Genomic DNA, 20,280 nt, shown 5'->3' with positions numbered 1-20,280 from the left:
CAGACAAAACATCATGGTAACTGAGCGGGACTCTTTGGAGACTGAACCTGGAGTCTGCATTTTAAGCAGGTTCTAAGGGCACGCTTATGTACCTAAAGTTGGAAGACACCGAGAGGTCCTTGAGGACAGAAACATAGTCCAGCTCATCTCTCCTTCCCCAGTACCCAGCACAATGCCTGGCTCCACTAAGGAGCTCGATAAATGTTTGATGAATGAATAATAGGTTGGCCATTTCCCCAGCTGTAAAATAGAAGTAATCACATTATATCTTCCTAATAGGGAGAATGAATGTTAATATTTATGAAGTGCTTAGGACACTATCTGGCACAGAGTAAGCTCTCTGTCTGTTACATGCATACACACATACATACATAAAGAAATCTCCTCCTCAAGGTTAAAGAATCCAAGTTTATTAAAAACATTCCAGCAAAAAAGGAAGGTGGAAAGAGAGGGGCCCAGCCCACCTCGACTCTTCCATGTCCTCCAGAACAAACCCACCAGTTCGTATCCGGCAAACTGGCTCCTTCGCCATTGGGATGGTCCCCCTAGGATCTTCTCTGCAGTGCCAAAGCAGGATGGGAAGCCCTAATCCTCGGGGCACTGCAGGAAGTCAAAGGTCACGTAGCCCACTTCGTCCACCTGGTTCTCCTCGTGCCAAGAATTCACACGCCAGTAGAAACGGTCCTGGCAGAAGTGGGCTTTCCCTGCGGGGGAAAGGTGAGTACAAGAGAGGTGATGTCAACCCTCCCACAGACACATACAGAAACAGCAGCAAGATTTTTACCCTCATCCCTCTTGCCCGTTCTAGATCTTTCCAAGCTTTTCCTAGGACGCCTCCATCTCCCCCCCATCCCACAGAGATGTCGGAGGGCAGAAAACCTCAGTGTCCGATGTTTGGCACCGAGCCTGGCACAGAGTCAGAGAAACTACTGGGACACCTGGGTGGCTCAGCTGGTTAAGTGTCTGCCTTCCACTCAGGTCATGATCCCAAGATTTAGTCCCACATGGGCTCCTTGATCAGCAGGGAGCCTACCTCTCCCTCTGTCTGCCACTACCCCTGCTTGTGCTCCCACGTGCTCCCTCACTCTCTCTGATAAGTAAATAAATACATATATAAATAAATAGATCTTTAAAAAAACAAAAGAAAGGAAGAAACTACCAGGATCTGATCTGCCCTCAAACCCTTCCAGCACTCCTGCGTTCCCTCTGCTCCACACCAGCCACATCCGCCTCTGGCTGCTCTTTGAACGCATCAAGGTCACTGCTAGCTTTGGGCCTCCATGCCAGTTGTTCCCTCTGCTTGGAAGCTTCTCCGCCAGACTGTCCCAGGGCTGTCATTCGACATTCATTCATTCAGTCATTCATTTCATTGAATATTTATAGTGCTCAGCACCTTTAGGGGCACTGGGGGGATGGAGCAGAGACAAAAATGCAGGCATGATCTCTGTTCTGCGAGGCTCGCACTCCCATGGGATAAGAGAGATGATTAACAAGCAAACATGTAAGTAAATGAGACTGTGACAATGTAGAAAGCTATGAAGGAAATAAAAACAAGGGGCGCCTGGGTGGCTCCGTGGGTTAAGCCTCTGCCTTTGGCTCGGGTCGTGATCTCAGGGTCCTGGGATGGAGCCCTGCATCGGGCTCTGTGCTCAGCAGGGAGCCTGCTTCCCCCTCTCTCTTTGCCTGCCTCTCTGCCTACTTGTGATCTCTCTCTGTGTCAAATAAATAAATAAAATCTTTTTTCAAAAAAGAAAGAGAAAGAAATACAAGCCAGTGAATAACTCATGAGGGCCGGGGAAGGCCTGTTTGAAAATAGAGCCTTGGGACGCCTGGGTGGCTCAGTTGGTTAAGCGGCTGCCTTCAGCTCAGGTCATGATCCCAGAGTCCTGGGATCGAGTCCCACATCGGGCTCCTTGCTCAGCAGGGAGCCTGCTTCTCCCTCTGCCTCTGCCTACCACTCTGTCTGCCTGTGCTCATGCTCTCTCTCTCTCTAACAAATAAATAAAATCTTAAAAAAAAAAAAAGAAAAGAAAAGAAAATAGAGCCTAAGCGCTGAGAGCCGAAGGGTAAAAGGGAGGCAGCCCTCGGACAGTCTGGTAGAGAAGCTTCCAAGCAGAGGGAACAACTGGCATGGAGGCCCAAAGCTAGGAGTGACCTTGATGCGTTCAAAGAGCAGCCAGAGGCTGATGTGGCTGGTGTGGAGCAGAGGGAACGCAGGAGTGCTGGAAGGGTTTGAGGGCAGATCAGATCCTGGTAGTTTCTTCCTTTCTTTTGTTTTTTAAAGATCTACTTATTTATATATGTATTTATTTAATTATTTATTTATTTATCAGAGAGAGAGAAGGAGCACGTGGGAGCACGAGCAGGGGTAGTGGCAGACAGAGGGAGAGGTAGGCTCCCTGCTGATCAAGGAGCCCATGTGGGACTAAATCCTGGGATCATGACCTTAGTGGAAGGCAGATACTTAACCAGCTGAGCCACCCAGGTGACCCAGTAGTTTCTCTGACTTTGGAACGGGTCTGGAATCGCCCCCAACACCATGGCCCTCGGCTCCTAACCACTGCCTACTCCTAGAAAATATCTTTATGGTATTCAACAAGCAGTATTGCTTGGACCAGGATATTTGCAAAGGAGATGGTGAGAAGTGAGTATTTTGGTAGTAGAGTCAACAGAACTTGTCAACCGACTGCATGTGAGTGGTGAGGAAGAGAAAACAAGTAAAACTCCAGCTATCATCCCCACTTTACCGACGGGAAAGCTGAGGCACAGTTATGGATTGCCTTTTTTTTTTTTTTCTTTTTAATCACTGTATCTCCCGTGTCAGGACAGCACCTGGCATATTATAGGCACTTGATAAATATTGTCATATAAAGGAATGAGCCTCCATGCGAACCATGTGTCTCCCCCCCCCCCCCCCCCCCCACTGTGGGGGAAAGAGCTTCCATCCAGGGACATAGGAAATCTGTTGTAGTTCTGGTTGTTCCCTTGTGTCCCTTTATGATCTGGGAAAGGTCCCTGCCTCTAGAGGGAACTTCATCTGTGCTGGGGAGGGTTTTTTTGTTTTTTGTTTTTTTTTTTTTCTTTTCCGTCTCTCAGAATTTGACCAATCAATTAGGCCAACTAGCGTGGGAATCGGGGCGGGGCGGGGCGGGACCCGACCGCGGTCTGCAGCCCTCACCTTGGTACTGGAAGACGTTGTGCGAGTTCAAGGGCACCCCGGGGAACGCCTGCTCCACCAAGCCGAGGCTCTTGGGATCGACGGTCTGCGCCTTCACGTCGAAACTGCAGAAGTGGGGAAGAGACCGGTGCTGAGCCGAGGGACGGCAGACGGCGCCCGGGGTCCCCCTGCCGGTGGTGGCCGTGACTCTCACCTCCAGAAGCGCTGCCAGCTGAACAGCAGCACCTTCCCCCCGCCTTGCGGGAGGGCCCCAGTGACTTGGGCCACGTCGGGGCCCAGGCCCAGCTTGTCCAGACGCCTCGGGCCTAGCACCGACGAACCTGTGTACACCCACACTTGGCGCCCTGCAGGGGAGAAGAGCCACATCGGTCTGGGGGCAGGGAGTGGACACACATTGTCCTTGAATGTCAAGAGAAAGAAGCCAGCGAGGCCTTTTCTGCGCTTGACGTGCCCGCAGTCTTGGTGCCAAAGGAGCGGAACCGCTCGGTAGGACCATGCAAGGGGACGGTGAAGAGCGGCTAAATGGCACCCGCCAGGAGGGGGCGCCTTTTTCTAATCCGCAGAAAATGTTTCCCGGATTACTCTCGGTCTCTTGATCCTCCTGGATTGGCGAGGATGTAGATGGTGGGCACCGGGGAGGAAAAAGGAGGAGACTAACCAGAGAAGAAGAAAATCTTCTTGGTGAGCGGGTCCTCGAAGACGGAGTCCAGCTTGCGGGGCAACGCAGGCCACGAATTAGTGATAAGGAAAGGGCCCTGCACCGGGCGCCCCTTGCCCTTGGAGAATCGCCAGTACTTCCTGGGCATGAGAAAAGGGAGTAGTGGTGCACTGAACTTTGAACCGAAGGCCAGTGGCCAGAGAGGGGCAGGCACGTCCCTCCTCACAAGTCCCCTCCCCTGGCCACACATCCCTGCCTCCTTACCCATCCTTGAACAAATGCAGACGGTTCCTGATCTCTGCGATGGCGTCGAAGAAGTTCACTTTGCATATATCCTCTGCCGGGTGGAAAGTCACTGTAGTGGTCTCAGAAGGGCCAGCAGTGGGGGGACCTGTGGGGCCAGCTGCAGGGGGGCCTGTGGGGCCAGTAGTGGGGCGCTCTGAGGGGCGGGTCGTTGGAGGCCCGGTAGGGCAGACGGTTGGTGGAGCGGTGGGACGGACGGTTGGAGGCCCTGGTTCAGGGTTCTGGCGAGACCCTAGAAAGAGACAGCTGTTGAGATACCCTCTACTGTGTGCACGTCGGCGCTGGTATAATATACGGGGCCCCAAACCCCATGAATGAGGCCCCTGGCACTCCCTCTCCTCACTTTGGGTGTTGGACCTGCATTCCTGCAACGCTGATAGGCTGATTTTTCCCCCCATACATTCACCTTTCATTCCAGTTATGTCTGTCCAATCCCAGCTGTGTTGGGCCCTGACTGGGCCCTATGAACCCAAGACATGGAGGAGCTCTCCCTCCCGCTCCAGGCTAGTGGGAAAGAAGTGTGTTCTGGGCACTCAGTGCTAAAAGCTTTATAAACTCACCATAGTTCATTTGACTTTAAAAAAAAAAAAAAAGGCAAGTACATTCTTTAATATCTCCATTTTAAGTGAGAGAATAATACTAATGATCATAAGTGATAACAATAAAATATTCAACACTTATATGGTGGCTACTATATGTCAGGCATTATTCTAACTCACTTAAACCTCCTAACAACCCTGTGAGGCAGATACCATTATTAGCCCCATTTCATGGTGAGAAAAATGAGGGATGAAGTAACATCCATAGTCACCTAGCCAGGAAGTGGCTGGACTGGCATTTGAACCCACATCTGTCTCAGTCTAGAGTCTGGGCTCCTTATCCCCATCTCCAAACACTGACAGGCAGCATTTGGCCCCACTGGCCCCAGGCTTTCCCACAGATTAAGTGTTGAGGTCCCCACTGCCCCCTCCCCTACCATTTCCCCATTCTGGGTACAGCAACAAAGCCCAGCCCTGCTCTCTGTCCCCCCCACCCCCCATCCCGGCTCCAAGCCTCACCGTACAGATACTGGATGCCCTTCACATCGTCCTCATGCAGTGGGGGTCCCTCGGTGAAGCTGTACATGGGGTACATGAGCGCTTCTGGCACCGATGAGTGATCTAAGCCCAGAGCATGGCCAAACTCATGGGCGGCCACAAGGAACAGGCTGTATCCTGGAGGAAAGAAGTCTCTGAGATAGGAGTCCTGGGCGGACCTCCCAGCCCTGGCCATCCCTCCCCCAAAACCGCTGCTCAAACCCTTGATCCCTGCTCACCTTGGTCCGGGCAGAAGCCCCACTTCTTGTCTCTGTCGAAGTTAGAGGTGGTGGCGCACCAGAGGTGCCCATCTCCGCGGCCCTCCCTGGTGCAGGTCGAGTACTCCTTGCCCAGGAAGATGAAGGGGAAGACACACGGCTCCCCCGCGGAGTTGCCCCCGGTCGCCGTGGAGTCGACTGGGGAGACAAAGGGCCTTGGGTGAGCCAGGTGAGTGGGCCCAGTAAGGGACCAGGTGCGGGCAAACAGGGAGCTAGACAATCCTGGGGTCCTATTTTAAAAGCCTAGGGGAGGCTGGAGACATAGCGGGCTAGGTGGTGGGCGGGGCCTGGGGACCGCAGCCTAGGGGGAGAGGCAGCAGGCTAGGCTAATAGTCCAAGACAGAGGGATGCGGGGCCCGCTCGTGGACCTCGGGGGGAGGGGCTATGATGGTGGACAGGGACGCTGCGATCCTGAGGCCCAACGAAGAGGGGAGAGACAAGCCAATGGGTGGAGGAGCCACGTTTCCGGGACCAATGAGGAGCTAGGGGGCGAGGCTTGAATCCGGTAGGTGGGGTCCAGGTACCTCGGGTCGGGCAGAAGCCGTAGAGTTTGTCCTGGTCGTAGTTGGCCGTGGTAGCGCACCAGCGGTAGCCGTCCGAGCGACCGTCCGTGGTGCAGGTGGAGTAAGATTTGCCCTCGAAGGTGAAGGGAAACACGCAGGGCTTGCCGTCCCCATTGCCGTCCTGGGTGAAGAGTCCTGGGGAGGCCCACATGATGACCCGAAGGCACCATGAGTTTATTGACCCACACACCCTCTGTGTACTCCCTCCCTCCTCTCCCCATTTCACAGATGAGAAACTGGGCCCAGAGAGCAAGAGAGTGACTTGCAGGCCGCACAGCACTAGTGGCAGAGCCGGGATTAAAACCAAGGGTTCTGGCCCCTCGAGGGTGGTGGGCGCCGCTCACCCCCGCCGCGACCCCGCACTCACTCTCGCTGGGGCAGAAGCCGAACCGGCGGTCGGTGTCATAGTCGGCCGTGGTGCTGCACCAGGCCACGTCGTCGGAGCGGCCGTCCGTGGTGCAGGCGGAGTAGGAGCGGCCCTCGAAGGTGAAGGGGAAGTGGCAGGGGGCGCCGTCTGAGTTTCCGAAGTAGGTCGGAACCACTGTAGGAGGAGGGGGGACAGGGTCAGGGCGCCGGGGGCGTTAAGAGAAGAGAAGGGAATGGGGGCTAGGGAGGCTCAGGATCTCACCGACGCCCTTGCCCAGGGACCACAACTCTTCATCGTCGAAGTGGGCGTCTCCCTGAATGCCCTGGCCGGGAGGAAAGGCGTGTGCCAGGAGCCCGTCCTTGCCATCGAAGGGATACCCATCTCCGTGCTCTGGAGAAGCAGGTGGAGAAGAAGGGAGTTAGCCGAGTGCAGTTGTGCAGCTGGCGCGCTGCCCAAGGGCGCTGCAACGAATGTGGGCTGAGATCCCGTCTCCGAGCAGCTGAGCCTCGCGTCCCCGCGCTGTGCCGCGTCGGGCAGGAGGGGGCGCAGAAGGGCCAGCGGCGGGCAGAGCTGCGGGGACAAGCGAGACTAAGCCGGGTCCAGCGCCCGCTCTATCCTCTCGTGGTCCTCCCTCCGCTGTCCCAGTCCAAGACCCTCCTGGCTTTCCCCTTCTCGAGTTCTCACCCCTAACACCAAACTGAATGACGATGTCGGCTTCGGGGCCGTACACCCGAGTGAAGGTGAGGGGCGTCACTGCGCTCCAGAGCGCGAACGCGCGGGCGAAGGCGTCGTCGATCACGTCGCGCGGCAAGTCTTCGGAGTAGTTTTGGATCCTGCAGGAGGAAGGCGGGAGGACAGAGGTCAGAAGTGAGGCCGGAGCCGGTCCAGTAGCGACACCCGTGTCTCAGCGACCTCAATAAAGCACAAGGCTTCCTGCGTTCCAGGGTTTCATCTACAAAGCACTTTCACTCGCATTTTTCTCCTGGGACGCTCACAGTGGCCCGAGCAGGAGGACTCAGGACTGCGTGCGAGACCCATTTTTCTGAAGGAGAAACAAGGGCGCCGAGGTGGAGACACTTGCCCGGGGCTGCACATTTAAACCCAGTGTTCGGGCTAAGGACGAGATCGCCGCCGGCGCAGTGTCTGGCCCTCCCGTCCCCCTCCTCCGCCTCCGCGGGGCCCGGCGGCGCACCAGTAAGTGATGTCCTGGTGGTGCCACTTGAGGTCGCCCTCAAAGGTCTGGAACCTGCCCAGGTCCGGGACGCCGCAGCGTGGGGTCCGCATGGCCTCCACGGTGGTTTTGTCCAGCTCTCCAGTCTCGGGCAGAGACAGGCGCCTCTGGAGAAGCCGCAGCGCGGGACCCAGGGACTGCTCTTTGTCGTTCATCTCGGCCACGAGAGTGTAGCCATAGCGAAACAGATAGTCCTGGGTGGGGGGGGGAGATAGTCCAGAGCCCTGACTTTCTCTACCCTCCCCTGCCTGGATTCCATCTGTCCAGGCACTCAGGGACTAGCAACTACCCAGGACTTGGTACCCTGGATACCAGTGCTGGTGCCCACCCACTAACTCCCTTCCCTGTAGACATCCTTGGCTCCTTCCCGCCCGTGGAGACCCCTGGCCCGTGCCTACCTCAGGGCCCCCTAGCATTTGCCGCTGTGCACCCCCAGCACCTGCCCACTCCAGAACCCTCCATCATGTCCCATTGCCCACCTCGGGTTCCTGCCATCACTGTCCTGAGCCTCCACAGGACCTCCAGGACCTGATCCTGGACACCTCTATTCTCCAGATATGCCCATCGCCCCCAACTTGCCTCAACGTTATCTCCTCTGAGCCCCCATGCCCTCCCTGCGAATCCTGGCCAGCCTTCCCCAACTCCAGATTGGGGTGTTAGCCTACCTGTGCCAGCTGCTTGTCAGTGAGATTAGCTCTCCAATCTCCCGGGAAAACCACCAGGGTGGGCTGGTGTGGTCTGGGAGCCGCAGAGCAGCAGCCCAGCGCCAGGAGCACCAGGACCAGGGGCTGGCTGGGGCTCATGGTAAGCGCAGTGGTGTCTAGCTTCGAGCTGTACGGGTGGGGGCTTTAAGAAGTCGCTATTAACTGAATCAGTAACCCCGCCCCTCTCTGGCAGGCGGGGGCTGACTCAGGGGTTGGGGTGTGTTGGGGTGGAGGGGGCAGCCCCAGCATGAGAAGGCAAAGAAAGGGCTTACACCACCACCACCTCTGCCCCCCTGTCCACAGTTCCCAATGCCGAGTCAGGCAGGACCCCAGACCCACAGGAAACCACAGGCCCATAGGGGAAGGGTTGGGTTTTGCAAACTGCAGAGCTTGTGGGAACTGAATGAAAGCCAGGGAGGGAGCTGAGCCTCGAAGGACTCCCTGAGCTCACCACCTGAAGACCCGGAGTGGGCAGCCCAAGGGAAGGGAATGGAGGAGTCCCCAGGGTGCCTTCCTGAACCCAGTGATTCCCCCTTCCTGGTCAGACCCCATCCATGAGACCCTTCCCACACTGCTAGACTCTGTACTCTTTTCTCCTCACTGGAAGCGTTTCTTGGCAGCTTCCTCTCCCTGCCCCGCCTCGGGGCAGAAAGAGTGGGCTCCTCTAGGCAGGAATTGGGGAATTCCGCCACTGCAACCCTTGTCTTCCACAGGCTGAATCTTTCAGGATAGTAAAGGGGGAAGTTTATGGCATCTGGAAGCCAGCAGACAGCCTTCACTCTCCTCCTTCAAGGCCTCCGGCAAATGTCCTACCACTCTGAATCTGCTTCCTCAGCTGCGAAAAAGGGCCCTTTGTCCCTAAATTGATGTGAGGATAAAATGAGATCAAAGACAGAAAATGCTTACTAAAGGTTGTTACAAGTCATCAGTAATGGCCGTGGTTTGCTTTTAATTACCTCGGCCCAAGACTGTGATTCTAACTTGGAATCAGGAGACTGGGGTTTGGGGCTCTAATCCCCCTTGTGACCTACAACAAATGCCTTCTGATCTCTCTGGGTTTGGGGCTCTTCAACGGCAAAACGGGGGAGAGGGGGTGATGGGGGGGCTGTTCAGTCCTCCAGCCCCTTCCCCACCAAGCACAAGCTCTAGCCCCAGTTTTTAGCCATATGCCTCCCTCCCTGTCCTCTTCCCCCTGCCAGCCCCTGTGGCATCACTTGGGGAAGGCAACATAACAACCCAAGAAGCTAGATTTAAAGAGCTCACTATATACCAGTCATTTTCTTTTTTAAGATTTTATTTATTTGAGGGCACCTGGGTGGCTCAGTGGGTTAAAGCCTCTGCCTTCGGCTCACGTCATGATCCTGGGGTCCTGGGATCGAGCTCTGCATCGGGCTCTCTGTTCAGCGGGGAGCCTGCTTCCTCCTCTCTCTCTGCCTGCCTCTCTGCCTACTTGTGATCTCTCTCTGTCAAATAAATAAATAAAATCTTAAAAAAAAAAAAAGATTTTATTTACTTGAGAGAGAGAGACCATGAGCAAGGGGAGGGGCAGAAGGAGAGGGAGAGGGACAGACAGATGCCTCGCTGAGCCTGGAACTCGTTGATGACTGGGTCCCAGGACTTGAGGTCAAGTCAGACTCCAAACCGACTAAGCTGCCCAGACGCCCCCGCTGGGCACTTTCTAAGCTTATGTAATAAATGAATCTGTGAGACAAAGGCATTTCGTTTCCCGTACGGGAAAATTGAAGCTCTAGAGTTCACTAATTAATGAGCATCGGCTTTGGAGTCAGCGGCCCTGGTGTTCATTCAGTCCCTGCTCTGCCATGGCTCAACTGTGTCGCCTTGGGCAAGTCACTTCACCTTGGAGCCATAATAATCAGGCATTTCTTGAGATTCACCACGTGGAGTGCTGTGAGAACTTCCCTGTATGCGTCTCATTTCATCCCCCCCCACCATCTGGGTGGGATATTTAAGGAGTACCCCTCCTCTTTTTAGAGGAGGAGCCCGAGGCTCAGAGCAGTCAAGGAACTTGCCTATGACCACACAGCGAGTTAATTCACAGGACCAGGACTCAAGCCTAGGGCTGCCTGGCTCTTAAGTCTTTCATCTTTATCACCATTTACAGGGAGGTCAGATGACCAGAGGGGTGGGGGAGAAGGAGCTCAGGGAGAAGAGCCCTAAAACCCAGCACCTTCTTCCCTGATCCCCAGCAACCCCCCACCCCCAAGAACAGAAAGCAGTCTCAGACCTTTGGGGAATCAGAGGCTAGAATAGACTCCGGGGATATATTCCATATCTGAGAGTGTGAGGTCATTGAGCAGTAGCATTTTATTTTGTTCCTTTAGAAGATTTTATTTATTTATTTGAGAGAAAGAGATAGCACGAGCAAGGGTGTGGGGTGAAGGGGCAGAGGGAGAGAGAGGGAGAAGCAATCTCCCCACGGAGTAGGGAGCCCGCCGTGGGGGGAAAGGGGGTACCTAGATCCCAGGACCCTGGAATCATGACCTGAGCTGAAGGCAGATACTTAACCGACTGAGCTACCAGATGCCCCGAACAATGTCATTTTACAGATGGAAATAAAGAGACCCTCCAGTCCAGGGTGTCTTCCTCTGGTGGCAGACTCAAGCTTTAGGAGAATCCATGAACGACCCCAACTTGCCATCAGTGGTACAAAATATGTCATATCTGTGTATGGATGTCCTGTTTCTCAAATTTAACTCTATTGACATTTGGGGCCAGAATAGTTCTTTGTTTTGAGGGTCTGTCCTGTGCATCATTGCACGTGTATTAACCTCCCCAGCCTCTACCCACTAGGTGCCAGGAGCACCTCCCCCTGCCAGTTGTGACAACCAGAAATGTTGCCAAACATTGCCAAACGTCCTCTGGTTGGGTGGGTGGGAAGGGCAAAATCACCGCTGTTGAAAACCACTGATAGTTGTTGATTTTTTTTTTTATATAAAGGGTCCAAAACGTTTATCATAGACTCAAACCATTGATGATGACCCTCAAATACTCGAGTATGTGCTGAGTTTTTATGGGCCAGACATTGTGCTAAGGATTTGGGAATACAGTAATCACCAAGATAGCCTTTGTCACTGTGCTAATGGAACTGAGCCCAGTAGGGGAGAAATTGAGTGAATAAGTAATTACCAGAGAGACAGACATCACAAGGGGGCAGCGTACTAATCCACTCCAGGTGCCCCTATCATGCAGATGAGGAAACTGAGGCCCAGTGTAGAGAATTTACCTCTCTCTGGTCACAGAGCAAGACAGGGACAGCATGGGTGGGACATTAAGGAATAGAAGCTCTGAGCCTGTGCTGCAGAGCCAAGCGAATCGAGTTCCAATCTCAGTGCTGGCACTATCTCTTTGTGTGATCGGGGCAACTGATATAACCTGTCCGTGCCTCAGTTTCCCCATCTGTAAAATGGGGGTAATAATAGTGCTTGCTTACCTCCTGGCATTATAAGGGTCAAATTAACAGCTATAACGAGCCTGGTATAAGGTAGTAGGTGTTTGCTGCTACTGTAATGATCATCACCTCCCAGCCAGCTGGGTGTTTTTACCAACTGGGGGCGGGGGCAGGAAGAGAGCACCCAGCCAGGAACCTCTGGCTTGATTCCTGCAGTCAATCCAAACAAGAACCCTCCTTTCCTCACCCCCTCCCAACTTCCTCCTTTACCCCCTGGCTCCCCAACCCCCGCATCAAGAGGAACTTGGGAGAGCGCCCTTTCAACACAGCAATGGCAGGAAGTGGTTCTGGTTACCACATCCCCTTCCCCACTTCCCTCAGCCCCTCCTCCCAACACCGCAGGTTTAGCCAAGGCAATGGGAGAGGAGGCAGAGAACAGGATATTCCTCCAGGTGGGTACCCCTTGACCCTGACCCGGGAGTCCTAGCTCAGATTCTAAATCCCTTTCCCAGGTGGAGGTCCAATAAAATGGGGAGGGGGTTGGTCCTGGAGCCCTGAGTCACCAGCCGGATGACACAGCCCTGCAGGCTGCTGTTAGTAACACCAGGCCCCCAGACTGGGGTCAGCCTCACGAGGTGAGGAACCTCTCCCCCTATGAAGGATGGGGAATTCCAAGCCTGTTCCTCCTGAACCTGCCAGAGAGGGGAGGGGGGCCTAAGGGGAGGGGCCCCTAGGCCCGAGATGCCCCAGCAGGAAACGGGAAAGACACTTGTTGTCTGTGATGAAGCGGAAAGGTGTGTATAGGGCAAGACACAGCCCCAGGGAAGAGCATCACCTAAGTCCCCGCCCCCACCCACAAACGCACCTACCATCCCTAGCCCCGGGGTGGTGGCAATCACCTGTGGACTCTTACAGGCCTTAGTAATAATGTCTTGCCTCCCATTTATCTCTGTTGAGCTACTTCAAAAGGAAGCCAGATAGTAGAGGCTTTGGAATCCGAACTCCTGGGTTCAAATTCCAGCTCCTACTACATTTGACTGTGTGAGCTTAGGCAAGTCACTTTGCCTCTCTGTGCCTCCATGGCCTCATCTGTAGAATGGGGAGAACAGTCCTCACTCAAAGGCTCTGCTGAGCATTAAATGATATTATACATTCCAAGTTTTTAGCACACAGTAGGTATACATACCAAAAACATATATATATTGGCTGTCCTGTTGCCATTACTCTAATGCTCTCTCCTTTATGAATTAGGATTCATGATCCTCTTTCACTGATGAGGAATCTGTCAGGCCCAGGGAGTTGCCCAAGTCCACACAGCTAGCCAGGGGCGGGCCTGAGATTCTATCTAGACCTGACACCAGCGCCCTGTTCTTTCCACCACATTGGGTATGGGTGGCTAGCCACGCTGGTGCCCAACGGTCCCGACAGTCACTGCACAGTCACTGCACTGCACAGTCACTGCACCCTTTAAGTGACATATCTTATCATGTCTGAGCCGCACTGAATCCAGAACTTAACATTGTATTTGAATCTGAGCTTTCAGGGGTGGCAGAGACAGTAGCCCATTTTCAAGCCGACAGACCAGAGACGTGCTTCAGGTTGTTCATCGTTACACAGCAGGTGAGTGACCTTGTTCCTGCGCAAGCCTCTGACTCCAAATCCCGTGCTAAGATCGGGTCACTGGATCTGGCAAGAAGGAAGTCAGTGGGGGAAGCAGCCTGGGGGTGGGGTGGGCTGCCCAGAAATCTAGCTGGAGAGACCAACAGACGGAACAGGTGTAGAGTACCTGGCTGGGTTCTGTAGGGGGAGAAAACGGGGGTGATAAAAGGATGAAGGTAGCTGGACAGAGCAGAGAACAGTCTAGGGGAATTTAGAGAGCTTCGAGTCCACAAGAGGGGATGGAGCTATGGAGAGTTGTGCCCCTGGTAGGGGCGGGGTGGGGGGTTGAGCCTTGGCAGCGCACTACCCACCCACGCTAGACGTGGGTTCCGCAAAGCAGGCGCAGCCCGGAATACAAAAACCAGGTACGGCCCCAAATTTAAAAGCTTCTTTGTTTGCTTGGTTTTTTTTTTTTTTTTTTAGGTTAAGACTCTATTTTTCTAGAGCATTCTATTTGGATTCACAGACAAATTGGGAATAAAGCACGGAGACTTCCCCAGGACCTTCCGTCCATACACAGGCACAGCCTCCCCCATGATCAGCAACCCCACCTGAGCAGTCCATTTGTTATAATCTATGAGCCTGCCTGGATACATCTCTATCACCCAGAGTCCACAGTCTACATTAGAGGGGCTCCTGGTGGTGATGTACATTGCACAGGTTTGGACAGACGCAGAAGGACACGCATCCGTCATTACGCTATCATACTGAGTAGTTTCGCTGCCCTAAAACTCCTCTGTGCTCTGCTTATTCATCCCTCCCCACCACAGGCTAGTTTTGATACTTGCAAAAAATCCTTCCAGTAGCCACCATGGGAAAAGTGGGATCTTTGGTAGACTTCCTTATATAGTCATTTCAGGGTTTAGTGCTGTTTGACTTTGAATGCCATATGGGGCAGGGCATCCTATTCTCAGGGATAGCAGCCCCTAAAGGTCTAAATCTGGTCCTGTTCACAATGGGGAGGGGGCTGCGGAAAGCCCTAATCCTTGGAAATCCCAGGTTAAACATTTAGTGGTCAAACATTAATCCTAGGTTAAACATTCAGTCGGTGCTGGCCTGAATCGAGAGCCTGGGGGACCAGAGTGGGAGGGAGAAGTCCACACCGTACACAGGCTAAGCGGTGGCTTCTTTGCCCCTTTTCCAAACCTGGGCTGAGCCCCTACTCTTGGCCCCTACTCACGGCATCTCCTAGTTAGGCAGTTCTCCAAGGGTAGTCCTAGGACCAGCAGCATCAGCAACGGCCAGGAATTTGTTAGAAATGCAGATTCTCCACTGCTCCAATCCCAGAATTACTGAATCAGCACCTCTAGGTGGAACCCAGCGCTCTTTGTTTTGAAATGCAGGCTCAAAGGGGCGCCTGGGTGGTTCAGTGGGTTAAGCATCCAACTCTTTATTTCAGCTCAGGTCCTAAATGATCTCAGGGTTGTGAGATCAGCCCCTCCTGGGGCTCAGTGCCTAGCAGGGAGTTGCCCTGGGGAGTCTCTCCCTCTGCTCCTCCCCCTACTTGCAGTCTGTCTCTCTCTTTCTAAACTAAATAAATAAAATCTAAAATAGATAGATAGATAGATGGATAGATAGATAGATAGACAGACAGATGATAGGTAGGTAGATAGATAGATAAAATTAGGAAGGATTCTAGGTCTTTCTGACTGTAAAGCTGATGACCCTCACCGCAGAATCATAATGAGGGATGACTTCAAATATTTAACAATCAGGCCCCCAACCAATCAGACTGATTCCATCCAAGGAGCTTCAGAAGGCTCCTCAAGGGGTGGAGGGGAGAAGGGGGAGGTAACGATCATTAACCCTTCCATTCCTGGTTCCTTGGTCCCAGGAGTCTGGGGGAAGGGGCTAAGGCTCTGGGACATTTGGAAGGGTCAAAGTGGTACCTGTTACCAATGGGTAGACAAGGAAAAGATTTCAGCGTTTCAACAACTTACCAGCTGAACACCAGCCCTGAGTATGGTCTGCTTCCCACGGGAGGCTCTTGAAACTTGCACACCCGGTAGAGGTCCTGGAGCTGAACGCAGCCCAGAAGAGAGGACGGGTGTAACAAATGTCTCATGAGAGTACCTGTTCGACAGTGCTTCTCAACTCAGCCTGCCCATTGGAGTCTCCCGGGATTTTCTTTGGAATAGCGATGCTTGGGTTTCACACCCTAGAGACTGTGACTTCATTGGTCTGGGTTGCGGCCTGGGCATTGGGTTTTTTGTTTCGCTTTGTTTTGTTTAAAGAGAACAATCCTATACAGGTACCCCAAAGCCTGGGAGACATTCCAGATTCAGAACCGCTGGTGTGCATCAGTATTTCCCAAGGTCGCGGACTTGCAAAAAAAAATACAGATTCTCAAGAGATTCGGATTCAGTAATCAGTGGGGCCTGGAACTGGGTGTTAGCAAGCTCCCCTGATTTAAAAATCAGGGACAGGGACAGCCCCTGCAGGCAGTGGTGAATGAGAGAGGCTTGGAGACCCTACCCCCTCTCTCCCAGCCCACCCCCAGCCTAGCTGAAGCGACCAAGAACATTTTGCCAGGAAGTATCCAGAACCAATTTCCGCAGCTCTTCCTTCCCCTGTGCTGCAGAAACATTGCTTCAAAGAACACGCTCTGAAACAGAGCCTAAGACACCCTCCCCGGAGAGCCGTTTCCTGACTGCACCACGCAGCAGCAGAGCCCCAGGCCTGCTCTGATTGCCTTTCTTTCCCATTAATCCCGGGACATCCTCATTTCGGTGTGATCTGCATACATTTGCATACTGAGTTGCGGCGCCCCCTCCTCCTCCACCTCGCAACCCCTCGGCACGCTGTGGGGATTGGGGGGGCATAAGACTAATGTATGCACGAAGCCTGCTGAGATGGGTTTGAACCTCACGCAGCGTTGGGACTTTGATACACTTGAAGCTGGGTTGCCAGGCTTGAAGGGAAGACGGCTCCCAGGCTCAGCGTGGATGCAGCAGGAAGGCAGACACAGGAGGCCTCCTTGGTCTAGAACCAGCGGCTCCAGCCCAGCTCCTGAGAAGAGGCAATGCAGGGTTTCTCCAGTGGGAAAAGATGGGAGCAGCAATAGATGGTGTGGGGTGGGGGGTGGGGGCTGGGTAGATGAGATTCCTTCCCAGCTTCAGAAGGGGCCTGGCTTGGAGACCACTGATAACATTGTCCCAGCTCCGACCATGGGCTCTCCGAAGCAGGAGCCAGGCACCAGCTGGTGCAGTGGAAGGAACTGGGCGCTAGAGTCCCACCTGTCTGGATTTGAACTCTATGCCTTTGGGTAAATGACTTCCCCTCCTGAGCTACTCAGTTTCCTCATCTTTATAATGGGACTAATAAGCTCATTTTACTCAGTTCCTCAATAGTGGGATATCTTTCCCAGGCCCTTTGGGAGGCTGGGAAGGAAGCTGTTAATGGGTGCAAGCAGAAGGTGGTGCTGGGAGCCCAGCAGGTTCCAGCTATACTCACAGCTGACCCGCCTCCTTTGCCTTTTCACTTACCCCTCACTGCTGGGAGCCTCCGGAATCCTTTTGGCGACCTTTCTTTCTGCTTAAGTTAGCCCGGGCAGGTTTTGACTGCTCGCAGGCAAGGGCCAGGATTGACACATCCTCCCAAGGGCCTGGCTTTGATTGTAAGCACCACCAGCCAATTTCCTAAAGCCCCCTGGACAGCCCCTCCTGCAGCTCCCAGGGGTGCCTCCTCTGCCTCCTGGTCCTGGTGTACTTGTCTCCAGCCCTGCTCCTCCCTCCACACTCCCCCACTGCCTGCTTCTGTTCTATTGGCAGCACTCTCTCCTCCCTGGTCTTCCCAGTTTCCCCACCATCTGTATAGACTCCTACAGCACGCGCCTCCCCCCATGTCCTCCGACCAGTTGAGAACCTGTATAATCCTCTGAAATCCATCCCCTCTCTAGCCATCTACTCGGCTACCGTCAAAATGTACCACAGACTGGGGGGCTTGTCCAATCGACATTTATTTTCTCGCAATTCTGTCTGGAGGCTCGAAGTTCAAGATCAAGGTGTCCACAGGGTTGGGGACTCCCAAGGCCTCTCTCCTTGGCTCGTAGACGGCTCTCTTCGCCCTGTGGGCTCCTCTCTGTGCTGCTGTGTGTCCTAATTTCTTCTTCTTACACGACATCAGTCAACTTGGATTAGGATCCACTCTAATGACCTTGTTTTAATTTCATTACCTCTTTAAAGACCCCTTCTCCAAAGATAGCCACATTGAGGTTCTAGGAGTTAGGGCTTCAACATATGACTGGGGGGGGGTGAGGCACAGTGCAGCCCCAAATATCCTCCATCCTCTGCATTCTCACTGCTGCTGCTCGAGCTTCAGCCCCACCGTTTCTCGCCTGGTACTAGTTCAGCTCCTCTGGTCCCCCAGCACCCACACTCCGGACCCGTCTCCTTGGTCAGTTCTCCCTGAGCATGCTTCAGAAAGTTTCCATGCCCCCTACTGTCTACACAATAAAGACTGAACTCCTCAGCCTGGCACCCAAGGCCCTTCAGAACCTGGCTGTAACCTCCTTTGACAATCGTCACAGTGATCAGGGCCGGAAAAATGACCATGCTGTCTAGCACCTTGTTGTTGTAACTCATGATTTAAAAAAAAAAAACAAAAACGAAGCAATGATGTGTAATTCCTGGACATATAGCTTCAGCATCAACCTGGAGCTGGTCAGAAATGCAGACTTTTAGGCCGGGCCCCAGACCTGCTCAATCAGAAGGTACATCACCTGCACAGACCCCAGGAGATCTGTGAGCACACCGAGGCTGCAAACTTTCCGCTCACCGAGGCTGCAAACTTTCCGCACACCGATGGTATCCAGAGAGGACCCACACAAGTGAGACCCGGGGTCACCTTGTTGGATCAGAAAGTTGCCTTTGTCATCCAATTGGATCAGAAAGATGCCTTTGACAGAACCATCCAACTCACAGGAGCCTGGAATGCATAGCAGATAATGATTCTGAACAAACAAATGAACTTGACTTCCCAGGGCTATGAAGAATGCCTAACTCACAAGTCTGGACACATGAAAAGGTTGCTGGGAAGGGCCCCCTGATGGAAAAAACAAGGTTCTGGCCTCTTGTTCCCATTCAGCAAACATTTACCGAGACTCTGCTGAGGGCCAGGCTGAGTGCTGGGCATTGGGCAGGTGTATGGAATGAAAAGGAGACATGAGTTTTGTCCTGCAGAAGCTCACAAACCAGGAAGGGAGAAAGATCACAAAAACATGCATTCGTGGGGGGCATCCAGCCACCCTTGTCCTCCATTCCTCCTACTTCCATTTTCAGACGACATCATACTCTGGGCCCTGGAGTGCACTCCCCACCCCCACCCCAAGCCTCCAACCCTTCCCCATCTCCCCTCTCTGCCCTCCCCCTGTGCCTGGCTAAATCTTATTCATCTTTTAGATTTCAGCTGAGATATAATTTCTTCCAGGAAACTACCGCTGACCACCCCAACCTGGGAAGTGGGGCCCTTCTGTGCTCTCATGATTCCCCTCAACCCACCACTTCCCTTACTGTGGCATTTTTCATAATTCAGAGTGAATTTCCTGTTTATTCATCTATCTCTCCTCACAGACTGAGATGGTTATGAGGACAGGACCCTTATCTGCCGTGTTCATTATACTCACAAGGAAGTATTTCTTAAGCATAGAAAAATAATAGTAGTGCTATCTGCTTTTTTCTTAAATTCATACTACGTGCCAGGAACTATCCTAAGTATTTATATGTATTAACTCATTTAATCCTCACAACTACCCAGTGAGTGGGTGCTGTGATTTTTCCCATCTCACAGATGAAGAAATAGAGACACAGAGAAGTTAAGTAGCTCACCCAAGGAAACACAGCGATTAAGTGGCAGATTAGGAACTCAAACCCAGGCTATCTGGCTCCAGAGTCTGCATATTGGAAGAGGGAGTGATTAATTCTATAGAGGAGAAGTCAGAAGTCAGGGAAGCCTTCAGGCACAACACCCGAGCCCAGTTTTGAAGAATAGGAGTCTGCCAAGTAGAAAAGGAGCAGGGGCTTTTGCAGACTTGACAACCACCAGTTTGTCAATGCAACAGCCGTTTTCCTGAAGGACAAATGGAAGGCAAGGGGCAGCGCTCCAGATACTGGCCTATGAGGCTCAGACAGAGTGACTGTCGTAGCGTCCAGTTTCAGCCTGAGTCATGCATGAGTGGGCCGAGGCAAGTTACACATGCCCCAGGGCTCTGGTCCTTCAGTCTTTGTGTGGGTGAGACATACCCTCCCCTTCTCTCCTCTCTTGCCCCAAGACTCAAGGCTCCCTCCTGAACCGTGCCCCCATCCCTTGCAGGGATTGGCTCACCACCTCAGAAGGAAGGTCCCAGCAGGCACACCTTCAAGCAGGTGCAGACCCAGCCCAGACCTGGAGCCTGTGAGAAGAATCGAGGAGTTTCCCCAAAACCCCACTCAGGCTGTCCTCATCCTGACCTTACAAACCCTAGGAGTCTCCCAACCCTTTTTTTTTTTTTTTTTTAAGATTTTATTTGTCAGAGAGAGAGAGAGAACACAGGCAGACAGAGTGCCAGGCAGAGGCAGAGGGAGAACTAGGCTCCCTGCTGACCAAGGAACCTGATGCAGGACTCGATCCCAGGAAGCTAGGATCATGACCTGAGCTGAAGGCAGCCGCTTAACCAACTGAGCCACCCAGGCGTCCCATGGAGTCTCCCAACTTTTTAACCCCCAGAATACTGTTAGAAAACACTTTTAGGAAAACCCCAATATATGACAAATAAAGAGGTGTTCTTTGGCACCCCACTTCCATCAACCCTGTCCCTGGGAGGAGCCCTAAGGCCTGGTCTAGGCCACCTACTTCTTTTTACTCTTGGAAAAAAACTG

The 20,280-nt window shown here is 53.2% G+C and overlaps 1 protein-coding gene across 2 annotated transcripts; it reads right to left on the bottom strand.

The window, feature by feature from the left end:
• Window positions 1-388: 388 nt before the first annotated feature.
• MMP9 (matrix metallopeptidase 9) lies at window positions 389-13,388 on the bottom strand. 2 transcript variants are annotated; one of them, XM_047747073.1, is made up of 13 exons: window positions 13,253-13,388; window positions 7,616-7,848; window positions 7,108-7,256; window positions 6,685-6,813; window positions 6,424-6,597; window positions 6,018-6,191; window positions 5,455-5,631; window positions 5,198-5,353; window positions 4,101-4,371; window positions 3,837-3,976; window positions 3,372-3,522; window positions 3,179-3,282; window positions 389-704 (listed from the first exon to the last, which is right to left on the bottom strand). In XM_047747073.1, exons 1-13 carry the CDS (start codon window positions 13,253-13,255, stop codon window positions 586-588), a joined length of 1,980 nt encoding a protein of 659 aa, XP_047603029.1. In that variant the 5' UTR covers window positions 13,256-13,388; the 3' UTR covers window positions 389-585. The 2 variants fall into 2 exon arrangements, with proteins under 2 accessions (XP_047603029.1, XP_047603028.1); XM_047747072.1 differs by lacking the exon at window positions 13,253-13,388 and adding an exon at window positions 8,320-8,505.
• Window positions 13,389-20,280: the final 6,892 nt, after the last annotated feature.

The sequence above is a fragment of the Lutra lutra genome, chromosome 9 (assembly GCF_902655055.1).
Source record: "Lutra lutra chromosome 9, mLutLut1.2, whole genome shotgun sequence".
NCBI lineage: Eukaryota > Metazoa > Chordata > Mammalia > Carnivora > Mustelidae > Lutra > Lutra lutra.
The sequence above is the reverse complement of the archived record's forward strand: the minus strand, read 5'-3'. Positions and strand labels throughout refer to the sequence as shown.